Here is an 18,197-nt window from a genome sequence, read left to right on the forward strand (position 1 = left end):
CTGTGGATTTACCTTGTACCTGTACTATTTTCAATCTTCAGGTGTCATATTTGGATTACTAATGTATGAAATTATTTACATTATTCAACAACATTCGTATGAAAAGAAAGATTATTCTGCAGATTTGTTGACACACTCGGATAACAAACGTAACAAAAAATGAACAAATAAAGGATCAAGTCAAAAAAGTATGGGAGACATAATTTTCACACAATATCTGTTCATAATTTTTTGCAAAAAATGCTTACCTCATCAACTTTTGCAGCAACAGGACTTAATGGTCAAAAATATTTGTATAAAAGACTATTCAGCAGATTTGTTGACAAGCTCACATTTCCAATAACAGGCGTAACAAAAATGAATAAAAGGAGCAAAAATTTTTTCGAAAAATGTAAATTGTAAACACAATTACACACAATATCTGTTCAGAATTTTTTGCAGAAAAATGCTGACCTCATCAACTTTTACTTATACAATAGGACCAAATGGGTCTTCTTTTGGCATACTTGCACATTGTGTGTAGTGTTTACAGTGAAAGAATTTGCAATTTTGTAATACTATTAGTCAACTTTAGGAATTTTTGAGCCAAAATTGGGCCAATATAGGAAAAAATGCTCAATTTGGCGCATGCACCCAATTCCCACATAACACCCGCGTCTAAACCATTGATTATTGCGTTCCAAACTCTTTGTTTTGAAGAAGGTACAATGTACAATTGAAATTCAGTGGCATACCCTGCACTGTGGAGGCATTTAGCCAGTGGACATGCTGCATATATCACCATACACGCAGGCCGTTGTAAGATACAATAAAGTGCTCCTTTAAGGGATGGGGTATGAACGTTTGCACAGTATTTATTGTGGGACATTAGAGCAGATCAGACATATCGAATTGCATTCTGAATACGAAGAATGTCATTCTGATATCAAATAATTTTGATTTTTTGAAATTTGCAATTTAATACACATTTTATGGCAAATGATTAAAAATTTATATTTTTGATATTTAACAGTACTTGAAGTAAACTTTATAAATCTGATGATTTATACTTAAAGTGTATGTAGGTGGGATGTAAAGCTGACGATCAATTGAAATTTTTGACCTTTCGTATTGAAGATATGGATTTTTTTCCCAAAAACACCAAAAAAAATAGGTCTTTTGGGGAATAAAATCCATATCTTCAATATGAAAGGTCAAAATTTTCAATTGATCGTCGGCTTTTCCTCCCAGCTACATACACTTTAAGAATATATGATTAGATTTGTAAAATTTACTTCGAGGACTGTTATATATCAAAAATGTGAAAAATATCAAATTTTAATAATTTGTCATAAAATTTGTATTATATCGTGAATTTCAAAAATTGAAAACTATTTGATATCAGAAAGATATTCTTCATATTCAGAATGCAATTCGATGTTTGATGTGCTCTCATGTCCCACAAAAATACTGTCGAAACGCTCATTCCAGATTCCTTAACAGTTTAAACTTAGACCACCAACTTTCAGATGTATTTTAACCTAAAGCCAACATATGCTTCCACATTTAGAAAAAATCAAACTTTTCAAACCAAAACTGGATGAATTTACTAGATGAGACATCAAAATAAAATATTGTTCTAACATTAATGTGGTTTAGTTCTCTCAAGAGGTGCATCACCATCCAACACACTGCAAGTCAACTCTATTTTCAGCATTGATATTTACTACCAGCACAAAGTCATTCTGACTTGTAAGGGAACAGAAATAGCGGCATTACTCATTTCCTACTTCATGTCACCCCTATAGTCCCAGACAGTCATAATATGCCATGCCGGCCAAACATTATTTCTATGAATGACTTTGCTTCAGAACGTCGGATACATCAAAGTACGGCACAACGCATAGGAAAGTCAACAAATGTCATTATACAGAGGTTTATAAAAAAGACAGGAAGGGATGACAATAAATCAGCTGTTTTTCTTGACAAATTAGTCCAACAAGAAAGATTTGAATCTTACTGTAGGTTGCCTTCACCACATATCTTGTATATTGTAGATGTTAAAGAAATTGAACTTTTCACATATCTGGTACATTGCAGATGTGAACAAAATTGAAATCCCAGGAACAGTGGTGGCACTATGACTATGAGATGGGTACGATCATGGGGAATTCCCCCCTCCTCAAACTTGAGCTAAAATAAGAAGTCATTGCCAACCGCAATTTTTTTTGGGAGGGGGAAAATTGTGACATTTTAAGGTTAACTTATTCCACATGCCCCCAACATTAACAACAAAGATTCTGGTGCCCCCACTAACCAGGAACCCAGGCATCTTACTGCCTGCCCAATTGCATGCCAATGGGTAACTCCCCCTGATTGTGTTAATTGCATGATATAATCATCTGGGTAACCAATCAAAATCGAGTTTTAACTGAACAATTTTAAGCTGAATTCCCTTCAGCCTATAGTGTTTATTCTTAACATGCTTCTGATTGGTTCAATACATGATATGGCCCTCTTTGTAACCAATCAAAATAGTTCTTTAATAGAGGCCATTAACTCAGCTGGTAGCTGACCAAATGGAGAAAAGAATTGGATCAGACACAATTGGACTATGCCAGGTGAACACTCTATGCTTGAACTTGGAAGTAACATGACTAGCACAGGTGCAAGAGTCATAATTGTCATACAACCCAACATTTTCTGTTGTACTATTTGTCAAAACCATTTAAATATTTTGCTAAATGGATTCAAAGTGGAAATATAATAAAGGTATTAATTTTCCTCTTTTTAGTTCGGGTGCGCTTTCAGGTGAAATATGTGTGTTAATTTGCTATGATGCTATCTACGGATGATGACACCAATTGACATTATTTTGTCATCAGCAGTAGATAGCACACCCATACTAAATATAGTCTAGTTGTTTACTGGCATCTAGATTGGATACTCAATGGCTTTACAACATGTAGTCAATAAAGTAGGGGCCCTTACAGGCATAAGCTCCAACACTACTACTACTTCAGCAATGAACTAGTTGTTTATCTCTTCTTTTTTTAGCCCGAAAACACTATGTTTTGTACAAAAATAGGGTAAAATTGCAAAATTTTGTGCGCTTCACGCATACTGGCCCTTTATATAGCAAACCTCACCTTCAAATTTCCTCATTTTAGTTCAGGTGAAATATGTGTGTTTATTTGCTATGATGCTATCTACTGATGACGACACCAACTGACAAATTATTTTTGTCATCAGCAGTAGATAGCACACCCATAATAAATAGTCTAGTTGTTTACTGGTAGGCCAGATTGAATACTCAATAGCTATACAACATGTAGTCAATAGTCTAGTTGTTTTCTGGCATCCAGATTGGACACTAACTTAGTGAAATGAGCACATTTGATAATTCAGTCGATGAGTATTACCAATTCCGCGAACACTTTCATGAGCAAATCAGTTAATGAAGAAAAGAATTTCAAATGTCCAAGAGTGCCATTGATCAGGATTCTCAAAAGTGTCCTTTCATTATGAAACACGAAACTATTTAATATTGCATATATATTATACATGAAGATGCAATGTGTGAAAAGGTTGAAGTATCTTCTTTTTCTTCACTGATGGCCATTTCTTAAGGCAACTATTACAAGTGAATAATACATGTATAAAAATACAAAAAAATCTACTTACCAGACCATCACATATACTAACGGCCACAATAGATTCTGGTTGCGATATCGACCTCCCCACATAATGACAATTATCTAATTCAGGAATAAATTCCACGTGTTCAGTTCTGCCATTTTTCCTTCTTTGAATAGCAAAATTAGGAGCCAGAAGCTCCTCATTTGGTGAAATTTCTAAGTGGAAATCCTGCCCATGGGCAGTGAATTTGTAGTTCAATGTAGCTTTCCTACTACTAATATTGCTGCCATCTTGGGCATTGTTTAGACTTCTTTTAGTCCGTACTGGATGAATACTGTGGGATAGATATTCCCCTGTTGAGTCTACTTGGACTGGTACTACTATTTCATAACCTGCACAGAGAAAAGAGATACAAGAAATGTAATAAAAGTTAATAAATTCATATTCAGTAATCATTTGAAAATGATTGAAAGTCAGAGTCATCAAACAGGATAGCTGTAATCAGTATGATGATATTTGGGGTAGTGTGCATAAGGCATAAGGGACCAGAAGTGGATCCTGAAATTTCACAAAGGAGGTGGAGGGACTGTCGAGGGGGTGGGGGAGGGTTACAGGCCTGGTGTGCTCTTGCCTGAGTCCACACCTGTCAGGGACTAATGAATATTTACACCAGATGGCTAAAAATTCATTTTTTTAGATGAAAAATATTGCATTTCCCTTCCCATTGGCTCAACAAAGTGGCGTTCCTCTTTTTTCTCATACTCCATTTGAGTGGCATGCTCAAAAGATGAGATTTTCCATTTTTAAATTCAGGGTTTCCCAAAAGTGCCCCATTCAACCATGGCATGAATATTGACTGATCCTCAAAACAAGGATGAAGAAGAAGGAGAAAATCATGCTAGTTACTATAGTAGCTTATAGTAAAGATAGAAATTTTTGAAGTCAGAATAAATCTTCAACATGATTTACATCTTTGGTCCAACTGATATATGCTGTATTAATTCTGAACCTCTAACTCGGTACCAATTCAATTGTCATGATTGTTGATGTCTGTTAAAAGCAATGAGGTAGAACCAAAGAGTACCGACTCCGCCACGTTTGAGTGCAACTCATGGAGGACAAATAGTGAGCCTCCAGATAATTTCGCTATGTCCAACAAAGTGCATTGTTGTTTGCTTATTCCTAGAAGCGCTGAATGCCCAAACCTTGGTCATTTGATTTCGGGATCTAGCCAAAAAACACAGGAGGTGCAATACTGACTTGCCCAGGCTCCATGAGCAACAAACCAGGCAATTTTGAGTTGGTACTCCTTGAGTATAGTCTCTTTGGTTTCAAGTTATATTTTTTGTTCTGTAGTCCCGACATTAAAATTGAAGGGGTGCACTGTGATGGGGACTCCACTGGTTATCCATCAGTAAAATATAGACTAGATCTCCAAACTGTCATGAGGTTTTAATCCTATTCATATGCAAGTAATATATGTGATCCATCCACTGAAGATGTCACAATGTCTACCAACTGACGAGAGCTAATTCTAGATGCAATTGAAAACTGCAGGCAGTCATTAATAGCATTGACATTTCTTTGCTGCAAAGATTTCCGTACGTGCCATCTACAATTAGGGGCTCATCGTTTCATTGCTATACACATAGGCCTATACCATGTAGGCTATATAGGAGCAAGTTTAGGATGCTATCAAAGAATTGCAATAATTAAGACTTACTACAATTTAAAAATTATTTGAAAATTAAGTTTCTGATCTGAACTTTTGTTATTAACATGACTTTTAATTTTTCCCTCACTGTGTGTCAGAATTTGCATAAAATTGATTTCTTATTCATAAGAAACTAGCATTCAATTCATGGTATTTCATCACAATTGCAACATTCATTCCATAACTGGAAACATAAATTCTCGGATTCTGATATATTCTTGGATTCTGATAGGAGCTAGCTTGCAGGATTGGGGGGGGGGGGGAGAGGAGGGGCCTGGGGTACATACACCAGGCACAAAAATGATAATTTTGGATTATTCTGAAATATACATTTTGTTAATTGGACTCTGCTTTCTCATTTGACACCCTGTTCGTGAATATAACTGACGAGTTTCTTTTTGTGCCTGGTGTATATACCCAAGCTCTCATTTGGCCGAAAAATGTGTCATTATCTCACTCTCAGCAAGGAAACCAAATGGGCTATTCAAGTTGAAATTCACACACCCTCTATGGAAGACACATTTCCTACACAGGGAGTGTAGATTTTAAACGGAGTCACTCACAGTCACTCAGGTAACCCAATTTGAAATCTACACACCCAGTGGAAGATTAAGGTCATGTTTTCCATATGGGGTGTACACTGTACATGGTACAGTATGGATTTCAACTGGAATAGCCCTTTAATCATGTTAATCACAGCAATAAATTTTATGGTCAGGCGCTATTCTGGAACTATTTGGGGGAGAGGGTGTTTGAGGGGGATGTGCCCCCTCATAAGTTTTTTTCAAAATGAAGCCCCAATTGAAGCTATTTGGTGCTGCACCATTTTTACAAAATTGAGTAAATGGACTAGAACTTCACACGACAAGGTGGACAATTCGTCAGTGAAAGCCAAGTGGCAAAGTTATGCACTTCAAGAACTCTCACATCTTAATTTGTATTAAAAAAAGCTCTTTACAACATACATGAAACATCATACTGTACTCAAATCATCTTAATTCCGGGTGGAAATAGCATATTAAAATCTTGTCAAACCCTGCAAGGTACCAATTACAATCATTATATCACATACACCATTGTCATTCCAGAAGTTGCAAACCGTTAGTCTGATGAGACAGGGATGATATCTCCACTCTAGGATAATGGTACAATCTACAAATTGGCTCAGACAAATTGGACTACAAAATTTGGGAAATGTTCATTGACACTTGAGCAATAACTTATTAATACTATAGATCTAGATAGTCTTGTTCAGATGGTTTGCTGTGATCAAGAATTGCGATTCGTAAGTCAATCCCCAAGTTTACCTGTCACAGTCACCCATCTAGAGGGGCGCCAAATTGAGCCATATTACCGTATTGGTCCGAGTATAGTCCCACCCGTTTTTTAGGTGAAAATTTTTCACAATTGGGGGTGGGATTATACTCGGAAATTAAAAAAACAAAAAAAAGGTTTTTTTTTTGGTTTTGGAGTGTCCCTGGACCTAGACCTAGATGCTAGGATCATTCATGGTTGACCTAAAAAATAAAAAAAATAAAAACATTTCAAGATGTTTTGTATTTTTAATATGATAATTTGTATTCATGTCATACTCTATTAATGATTTCAAAATGCATTCAAATTCAATGCATTTTGAAATCATTAATAGAGTATGACATGAATACGAATGATTAATTTTCATATTAAAAACACAAAACATCTTGAATTACAATTTTTTTACAATTTCTGGAATTTTTCGAAAAATGGGGGTGGGACTATACTCAAACGTGGGACTATACTCGGACGAATACGGTAATTATAATTAAACCAAGGCCAAAGGTTATGCTCAGCACTTGAGAATGACAAAATGTATCATTCACCATGTTCACAGGGCAGTAGCATCTAGCATCGCTCAAGCATTACTCTGAGAAATTGTGAAATCCCTTTAATTTGTTGGGGATAAATTTGGGGACAAACTTAGGGATTGGAATCCTTGAGTGTCCACCCGGGGTGTCCATCCGGCAGATTTCCCCAATTTTTTGTTTGAGTACAGCAAAAGCCCTGTGTGTAGATGTGTCTAATGATGCTTCCTCTGAGTTGAGAACCTAGTTAAAGGACAACATGTGTGATGCCGACTTCACTGTCAATGTATCATTTAATGGTTCTTGCCTAGGACAGCATGTATGATTATTGCTGGAAATTTATATCCATGTGGGAGCTCGCTGTAAAGGCTACGAGATCAAAATAAACTGATCATAACAAGATCCAAATATAAGTTGCTTTATGGAAGAATATTCTGACATGGAACCTTGTACCCCAATCATCTGATTGCTTAAAGTACTATTAAAATATAGATTTCCTCCACAAGAAACCCAAGCTTCCCCCCCCAAAAAAAAAAATGATGTCTAATATGTTGGATACCATAACCATGCAGGTATAAGCTCACCTTCGGCTATAAGCCCACCCCTGTTTTTCAGGAAACAAGGGTGCACTCAGCTATAAGGCCAGGCCAGTAATTATTTTGGCCAAGTTCTTAAATCAAATCAGTGCTTTGAGAGGAAATTGGTCCTGGGAAAACTTAACATAAAGTGCCACCTCAGAAGTCTCCTTGTTAAATTTGGTTTAAAACATAAACTTAATAGTTATAATACTCAGAGTGAGTTTATGATATTAGTCACTCTTCAATCATAGACCCTAGAAATTACAAATTTCTAGGGTCTATGCTTGTTCTCAAAACAACCAAACACCTTGAATTGATAAAACTGTCTCGCCTGGCTAGTAATACTAGTCCATGTTCTTCCCCCTCCCCCTTATTTTCATTTTATAATACTTTTTCAAAGCATTCATCATTGTTTCATTAAAATAATATAGCCCTGCATGCATAGCTATTCATAAACATGGCTGAATGTTCAACTTCATCATACAACCCAGTTTATTCCATAGAAAATATAAAACGTGTACCATATTTATCCCAACAGTTTATTGAATAGACTGCATTATGGCTAGGGATGCTAGTTCAAATCCTGTCAAGAGCCATGTCCTTCAGTCTTTACCCGGGGAGTGGTGGCACTTGTATTTCACAGCGGATATCATGGCGACACAAAAACAAATGTGTGAAATGGCCAGTATTTCATGGGCAGGTAATGTACATCCGTATATCGTTTAGGGTGTAAAAATAAGAAAAAGTATACATTTGACAAAACCTCTAACATGAAAGATCAAAAAGTAAATTTTTATAGCGTGATTAGGGTGTCAAAAATCAGAAAAAAGGGTATGTTTGAGAGGACCTTGAACATGAAACAAACTTGCAAATTAATCACCGTTTTCCACTGTTTTAGGGTAGTAACTGCAAAAAAATAATACATTATTAGGGTATTATCATGATTATGAGAGGCCAGGAAAATACTTGATTTGGGACAAATGCCCCCTAATTAGAGATCTTGTCCCTCCAGTTGCCATCCAATGAAACCACACAAATCGCATGTTTTAAAAGTGCGGGTACTGTATGGCATTTGCAGCATTTATGGAACAGTTTGGTTGAAAAAAATGGGAGGCATTAAAGGAGGATTTCGTGATCCTAGCATCCTCTTTTATGACATTTTTCAGTACATATCCACGAGAAAAGCTTATTCCCATAAGTTCAGTTGATTCAGAGTTTGCGTTTGCGAGTGATGCTTGATTATGTGTATTACACGGCTCCATAGACAATGTGTTGTAATTTCGTTCTGGTGCACCAGAACGAAATTCAAATTTGGCGATATTTTTGCTAAACGAAGTAATCTGCAAGAAATATTTGGTACATAAACATTATGTAGCCAGAGGTATCCAGTGGTGTAAAAATCTCAACTTTTTTGGGAAAAGTGGGGGATGAGGCTGTGGATCACGAAATGCCCCTTTAATGGAAGTTATTAAATAAGACCATTTTAGTAGACAGTGCCCAGTTATCTGGTCAATAATTAACTGATATATACGACAGCTACCTTTACCAAGGTAGTTGGATCTTTGTGTTGTCTTCCTGTAACCACGGAAACCAAGTAAAAAGCCTGGATCTGGTAATTATTTAAGTCTTTTCTGAATCATATTGCTGCGTTAAATATATTTGTTATTTGTTTAACACATTTTCCCTAACACTACCAGGGTGGCTTGGGATGGGGGTGTACCCCAAATGCAGTGGCACCACAGGGAGGGGGGAATGTGGAGGGGCAGTTAGAGATCTTGCCCCTCCAGTTGCCAACCAATAAAAACCTCAAATGTTTCAAAAGTGCGGGTACTGTATGGTATTTTAACAGCATTTATATGGAACAGTTTAGTTGAGAAAATGAAAGGGGCATATACTAGAGGGGGCTTTCTGTAAACTAAATTTATATTACTTTGAAAACTCTCAATATTCAACAAATGCAGATTATGAGTCTTTAGGCCAATATTATCATTACATCCCAAAGGTCATGACCTCAAAAAGTTGATATCCCAAGGCAAAGTTCCATATCTTGTATTCAACTGAAAACCTACTGTTCAGACCTGTGCATTTAGAGTATCATGACTAGCTGCAAGGGCCAAATGTTAACACAGGGAGAATGCTTGTTTTTGAACTGTGTCAATTGAGATGAGGTTTTTTTAATTATGTGCCTGAAGAGTTTGTAGGATGACACACTGTTGATGATAAACATAGCCTGAGTTGGGTCATTATTGAGAGAAACACAGATCCTGTTGGACCCAAATGATATGTACCACTTTTTCTTATCAATTTCCCCAAAGATATCAAGACATCCTAATGTGAATCTTCAATTTAGGCTTCTGTTAAATCTTCACACTTAATACAATTACACTGTATACTGCAATACAATTTTGCATACACATCAAAATCAACCAATTATTTTTATTTTGTAAAAAGTATGCAACTTTTGAATTGTTGTTGTCATGTTGGTTGTTGGTCGTACCATGTGCAGGGACTCCTCCACTATATATGGTTGTAAGTAATCATACCACAGTGAAGGGTGAGTCAAGTATAGAAAGTAAAATTCACATGAACATTTAAAAATAATATTGTGAGCGGGGAGTTTAAGTTCAAATTTCACACTCATTTCTTTGGAAATCAAATTTTCCCTCCAAATATTTACAGGGAAGAAGCTTCTTGGACTCCCCACTTCTTCATGCTGTGACCTTTGTCTTCCAATACAATACATTGAAATTAAACTTTTTATTGTACATGGGAAATTTTTGCTGAGTTTTTTTTTTCCCTTTTAGCAGTTAAACAGGCCACCACCCGGCGTATATATTTTGAAATCACAGGCTTCAATATGTAGCTACGAATAAAAGAAAACACAAAACTGACCTGAACAGTTCAAATCATGAAAAAAATTAACACTGCAAAATTTACCAGAACTATCATTCACATAGACCTCTAAATCTAATCTTTAAATTGGTCCAACTTTAAACTATCAATTCCAACACAAATGTTTTCATTTGTTAAAAGACTTTACAAATATATTATGAAATGTACAATTAAGATTAACTACTTCATTAGTACGCCTACTTCAAATATATTATGTGTCCAATCAAACAAATTTTGTGTCAGAGTGATGGTATTGCATATCTGAGGGCAAATAATACGACAGGAATATAATTATACACCACCCTGTCTCATAAATTACTACATGTAGGATGGGTGCTAAATAAAGATAAGGCGTGATTAATTGTGGTTTTCTAAACAAAGCATGAAACATCTTGTCTCCATCAATGATATCATGGTCTAAATCTTGTTTGTACTTCCCACAATTACAAATGATACCCCTATCCATTGAGGTATCTGTATACTGTTAGTCTGTAGCAGTCTTTTTAAAGGTAATTCTTGTTCTTTGCTGTTGTGGGCAACTGAGAATACTGGTTGCCACCCAGTCAAAGCCATACTCTTAAAATTCTGAATCCTGACCATAAATTTTCAAACTGAACCTACATTACTAGACTTTTGCAATGGAGGGAAAGCCCGGGAGGGGAAGCCATTCAGTCATTGGAGGGGAGGGTTCCAATCAGGTGAGTTCCCACTGCTGGAGGGAGGAAGGGAGGGGGGAGGTAGGGAGGGAGGTAGGTAGGGAGGGAGGTAGGTAGGTAGGGAGGTAGGTAGGTAGGTAGGTAGGTAGGTAGGTAGGTAGGTAGGTAGGTAGGTAGGTAGGTAGGTAGGGAGGGAGGGAGGGGAAGGGAAGGGGCAGCCATTAATTAGTCTTGATATTCGACACCTCAACATCATTAACATTAGGCCTATATTTGGCTTTCAAGCTCTGTAACTATACTAGTAGGCCCCTAGTAGTAGTATAGTAGAAAGAGTATAAGCTAGTATAACTGATATTAACTGCATGCAATGCAGGAGTCTTCTGGACTACATGTATGTTGTCCTGTCCACTTTCACTGACCTTGATATCCATGTTTATTTGTTTTGGTCATGCTCTTGAACTTGTATCTTCCAGCTAGGTCAAGTCCACTCAACATAAATCAATCAAATAACCAGCATACAATAACAAACACCAAAAGCATACTACAAGGCAGCTGGCAGGCTAAGTAGGGTGTTTTTGTATGAAATATTAGGGTGTTAAAATCATAATTCAAAATTGAGCAGGTCAGGGTGTGTGATTATCTTGCCTAGACCTATTGCTGGTGTTGACAACCCACACAGAGCACAGTCAATCTCTTGACAAGAATTTTGCTATCAATCTGTACCCCTTGCTATTAGTCCGATCATGCAGTGCATGGGGGGCATACCAACCACAAGGGCTGGATGGACCATAGACCACGGTAGACCCTATAGGGTCTATGGCTGGACCAAGGTAATTTAGGGCAAAATATAGGCCTACTAATATGTACACTCCCGTCTCTGCCAGGATATTAATTATGACTGGACAGTAGGTCCTAAAGCAATCTAGAGCCCAAATGTAGTGCAAAGCAACTTTTACCTATACAACTCAATATACAACTTTTAATTGTAAACCAGCAATCCAACAAACAAGTACACCCTCTCTCGATCATGTTCATGGCCTGACCTCAGTCAGATAACCTCATTTGACCTATGTTAACTGTTGGTCACACAACATATCATGGCATTATTCCACCCTATCCCAACATACATACATAGCCTCATTCAACCCAAGTTGCCCTAAATAACTTTCCAGGAAGCAACCAATAACCAAGTAAACTGCAACTTCTTGAACAGATCAAGACCCAGTCCTACCAGCAATATTTAGCACAAACTCAAACTACCCTCCTATTTGACAGTGGGGCCAAAATAGTGTCATGTCCCGCTAGGACTCCAGCATGTTTCTGCAGAGTCGCAGAATGACTATTTAAACATTTTGAACAAAAATTGATCAATTTCATTTAGAGAACTTATAAACGGATAGCGCTCACAGCGTGCTGAGATAGTTGCATGCACAGACAATTTGCAAAGCTCTTGGAATATGTCGTCTTCCTACTTGACAGTGCTAATTAGGTCTTTACCAAAATAGCTCTTTGACAAATTGCACTTTGTGTAAATAAAGGCAAACTACTCTCAGAATCTTCAATTTCATTTTATCATCTCAGTTTTCTGGTGTTCATGCAGTTTGTGATATTCTATATTGTTCCCCTACAGATCGGTTTAATATTAGTGTCACGTAAGTCACACCGTGTTTTTGATATCTCTTTTTCGAATGTTTTGGCATGTTTGTTGTCAAGCTGGTTCAATGACAACTTGTCCTGCTGATTTGAACCCATGAAAAACCCAAGTTCCTCGTGCGTTGAACAGTGCCTCAAATGTCAATTCCCAGGCATACAGTGTAAATAAGATGATAGTTCTTTATCCAATTAAATGCCCCTTCCCAGACTTTTAAAGGAGATGGGATACCAGCAGGCCCGTACGCAGGATTTTTTTTGGGGGGGTGCTGATTTTGAAAAAGTGGTCTTTTTTTTCCAAAGGGGGGGCGATTTTGTGAAAAGTGGACTTTTCCCCCAAATTGGACCTTTTTGACCAAAAAACCGTACAAAACATGATTTTTTTGCTCTCTACTCTCGCAAATTCTTAAATTTTGGGACTTTTTGTATACTTTTGCAAATTTGGGGAGGTGCGGTCGCACCCCCGCACCCCCCCTGCGTACGGGCCTGGATCATACCAGTTTCCATGAGAAAGACTTAGATGATGAAATAAATTGTTTACCAAAAAGTTACAGCCCAAAGTAAACGTTCAAGCCACAATAACATTTTTCAAACTGTCAAACAAGACCAGAAAAGTTGAGAACCCCTTTTCTAACAATACCCTATTGTTTCCAAACATAAGTCGGAGACAGATCTACTTAGCTAAAACACACACAGGGCTTTCTGAATCGTGATAAAACAACACAATCCACAGCTTACCCAATTCTGTAACATTAGTCAAACAAAGGAACACAATAGTATTCTCACATTTTAACTTGTATTTAATCTTCTGAGAGGAAAGGAAAGAAAGGCTGAAGAATAGGCAATTGCATATATTGATACTTGATGATATTTACTTTTGGCTATTTGTTGTGTTGTACATCAAATCTGCAGTGGTGCCAATTCCTCCAATGGACACTTTTCATTTGGCTCAAGTGTTTGATTTATGTCTCAACAACTTTGGCTATTCCATCATGATTCCATCCCGGGGTACTCAGTACAAATGACCATACGGGACGTGCCATAAACATGGGTAGCATTTTCGGCCTTCTGGTATATCAATGACCCCTTTTTCAAAGCCTATTTTGGTATATGAATGGGTCCTTTTTTTGAAATTGTCTCAATTTTTTTCGGAAAACAGCCCAATTTTTCCTTAATCTAGCAAAATTTTCCCAAAATTTTGGGAAAATTTGTAAAAACTAAGACAATTTTGGTTAAATTCGGCGAAAATTTTGACTTTTGGTATATCAATGGGTCCAAATTTCTTGAAAATTTGGTATATTTATGGGTCCACTTCCAAAATCTCAGCAGCACGTCCCTACCAAAACCCAAACTGCGGACCCCCCCCCCCCCGGGATTACATACACTCCATATGAAAGACAGGATTTTAATCTCCCATAGCAGGGGCTGTAGTAGATTTTGGCGACCCATTCAGGTAATCCCATTTACACTCCTAATATGTGGAAGATTAAGGTAATGTCTTCCATAGGGGGTGTATGGATTTCAACTGGAATAGCCTAAAGTACAGGCAATGTCAAAACATGGACGTTTCTTACTTCCAGCATCAAAATACATTTTGTGTTGTAAGAAAAGATTTGTGATGGAGCTGGTGTTGCTGTATAAAGGTGTATTACATAAGCCATGTTCAGACAACATGTAACTCCAAGGGTTTGATCCTTAATGTGAAAATGAAATCAGAGTTGTGTTCACATGGTAGTTTTGCCAGCAAAAACACCTGAGGCACCTCGTACAATGTAAGTATGGTAAGTGTGCATGGAAATAGAAATAGGAATTAACCAATCGCTATGCACTTCATGCAGTGATCCTCTGCATAGATTGAAAGCCATATGACTGCACATCGCAAAGAGCGAAAACCTCCAAGCCTAGGGGTACTCAGTACAAATGACAATACGGTGTGTGCAAACATGCATGGGTAGCATTTTCAACCTTTTGGCATATCAATGACCCCTTTTTCTAGCCCAATTTTGGCATATGGATTGTATGGGTCCACTTTCAAATTCTCAATGGTACACCCCTACTAGAGTACCCTCCCCTTAGAAATTTTTTCTAAGTGCACTTTGAGTCAACAAACCAAATATATTGGGGAGACTAATTAATATAACCTGTGTAAGTTTCCCTTGGAGTGTAATACACCAGGGTCAAACCTCTAAGTGTGTCCGCACAGGAGACGCCCCTGACTGAACCTTTCTGGGTGTGAACCTCTAAGCCTGTGTCTCCTATATATAGACAGGGCTACAGCTTGACTGAACCTTATTCGCTGTCGTAGTGCACGTTAGTAACCATTGGTTACTGCTCCAAGCCTGGGCTCATACACCTGTTCCGAATTTGATATGCCATAGGCTTTATGTTGTGATCATTTCGATCAGTGGTTCGTAACAAAGAAAGCGTGATCCAGTTGACCTGGCAACGGCCATATTGTAACATGCACTACGACAGCGAATAAAGGGTTCTGGGTCTGGACCTCTGAGTCTTTTGTCTCCTATGGACATGGCTACAGCTTGACTGAAGATTTGTTGACATAGGGTGCAATTGAAACATACTTATGTCAATAGTAGAATAGCTTGGAACCTATATCTGTTTCTGTATTTATCAAAAAGTACATACCTACTAAAAGACCCAGGTAATAAATGATGTAAAAATAAGTTGAAACACTTTGTTGTCACTTATATGAATGTAGGTCAGTAATGTTGTCACACAATCCCTCACAATTGTGCTGTACAATTCATCCTCTAGCCCCACCCAAAGTGTAACCTAGCCCCTAATACCCCAATACCTATAACAATCTTCCCCTACCATAGGCTAAACCCAAACCAACACACCGGGAGATGAATAAAATTACTAAGATATACATACAGAAAACCCAAATGTCAAATACTCCCAGCTTTGGCTTATAATTTATAAATGGCAATAATGAGGACTTACTATTTATGTGAAACTTAACCCGAATCATTTTCTATCCGTAACCTAAATTAAAATCTAATTCTCTGTTGCAATCAAAGTGAAATCAAAATTTCAAAGTGTGGTAAATGGCAGAGTAATGGGATCTAACAGAAATGCATGTACGTTCTTGCCTTACAATGTAACATCATAATCAACTACATCATTGAACACCCAGGTATATCACCCCACGCTTCTGCTAATAATAAATTGACATCATATTTCTGTAAGCGACCATATGTTGCTGCTATTTCAAAATGAACACATATCGAATGGAAATTGAGATATTGATAATATTTTTGGCAACATATTTCAGAAAGTCAGTAAATGTTGCTGATATTTCAAATGAAACATACATGTATATGAGTCACATGGATATTGAGAAACATAATCATCAGAAATCAGGGGTTAGATTTAATATATCAATTTGTGTTCAAATCATGAGCAGTTTAATGGCTCAATCCATCAAAATGTCACTAACATGCGATTCAAGTTTTGGATAATTCTTTCATAGCTTTTCTTTGAGATTCCTTTATATGTATAGTTTAATAATAGTTAAAATACATAATTTAAATTTTGGTAAACCTATACAAGAGTTTTTAGTCCTTCCATCCCCAGTTCATACTTTTAATATGTTAAAAGCAGTTTTTCAATCACACAACATTGCCCTTGGAATTTTTTTGAAAATCAAAGTTACCAAAGTGTACTGTATGCCCTGTCCTGTTATCAAGCATGTGCAGATAGTATCAACTCACTTCTTTTGCACGATGCACACGTAAAACTATTAAAATCATGATATACAGCAATATCTTATATTTCAGGTACCGGTACATATTCCACCTTTTTGTAATCTCAATATCTAGCAAAATTCCATGCTCAAATGTCGGCATCCTTGTCCTCTTGATGTGCGATAAACCTTTTTGGCCTTAAAATTAGCACCCAGGGAGCATAGAACATTTGTTAACGAACACAGATTTTAATACGAAACATTGCATTGATTACGTGGACATCATGTTTTTTCACTGCAGGCAGTCTGCCACCCTGGTTAACCGCAAGGTTAAAGAGAACATTTGATAGCAATTTTATCAATCAAAATATGAAACAATTGAATTTTAGCCTTTTCATCTTTTTTCTAGTACTTCACATGGTTTTGTATTACGGTCAAGTTGCACTCTGGGTAACTGATAAGTGATATAGTCGGGATATAGTATTCGCCGACTATTCAAATTCATGTGCCAATTATGTACATTCAGGAAAGCTGACACACTTTCAATACATGAATGATGCTTGTATTCAGCGAGCAATCAATGCATTCACCTTTTGTTCACAGTTCAATTCTGTTAATGCATTTTTTTTTACTAAAAAAGGTTTGAAATGTCCAATTTGTCTGAAACTTGTCTGTGCCACAACAATGCAATGCTTAAAGTGGGTGGGTCACTTTCTAAAATGACTTGCTATGCACCTGTGTCTGAAAGGAAAGAACAATTTTGAAAAGGGCGGTGTTTTTATCATTCTGCTTTTAGAAGGTGGGGTATTGAAAAGGGCGGTGTTTTTATCTTTCTTCTTTTGAAGGAGGGGTATTTTTTTCAGAATGCATTGCACTTAGGAGCTGATATATCTGAGGCAATGAACAAACCCACCCTGCCCTGATCTACAGGCACACCGACCTTTATTGGACGCTCAGTCAGACATTTAATTTGCGACTGACTTTAAAAAATCAAATAAATCTGTAAAAAATACCCACAAAACACAAAATCTGGATTGATCGGGGCCCATAGAAGAGGGTGGGGTGTTATTTTGGTAGCCTCAGGCTCAAAATATTTGCAATTGGTCAGTCTTATGCCATCAAAATATTGGGGGCACAATATGTGGATTTGGCTGTGTGTTCCAGTAACACCTTATGTATATGGTGGCACCAGGATTTTCTAAGGTGGCAATGGGGAAAGGGCAACTAAAATTGGAAAATGTTTCCAAAAATGATGAAGGGGAGAATCCCAAGTTGTTATTTTGGGTTTTTGTTTGAGGGGGGGGGGCAAGTACATGTATACCACACATAATACCATAAGAATTAGCCTTACCTTTTTGATCCAATGTATTTAATGTGTCAGCAAGTAGCTTTGTATGTCCACTCTGTAAGGAAATAAAACAAATAAATAGATGTTATTTAGAACAATATTATTACAGTACATGGCACTGAATTAAACTTAAAGGCTAAGTTAATGTCAGTTTTAACTTACCCTGTACAAACCGAACTATTCCATTGAAATCCACA

General features: G+C 37.1%; 1 protein-coding gene across 1 annotated transcript in view; it reads right to left on the minus strand.

Annotated features, from left to right (window-relative positions):
* Positions 1-18,197, minus strand: part of LOC140136111 (A disintegrin and metalloproteinase with thrombospondin motifs 18-like) — a 214,319-nt gene that overhangs the window by 186,510 nt on the left and 9,612 nt on the right. Inside the window, 2 exon segments of the mRNA XM_072157817.1 lie at positions 3,664-4,010; positions 18,004-18,055. Coding sequence (XP_072013918.1) covers positions 3,664-4,010; positions 18,004-18,055 — 399 coding nt within the window.

The sequence above is a fragment of the Amphiura filiformis genome, chromosome 16 (assembly GCF_039555335.1).
Source record: "Amphiura filiformis chromosome 16, Afil_fr2py, whole genome shotgun sequence".
Lineage (NCBI taxonomy): Eukaryota > Metazoa > Echinodermata > Ophiuroidea > Amphilepidida > Amphiuridae > Amphiura > Amphiura filiformis.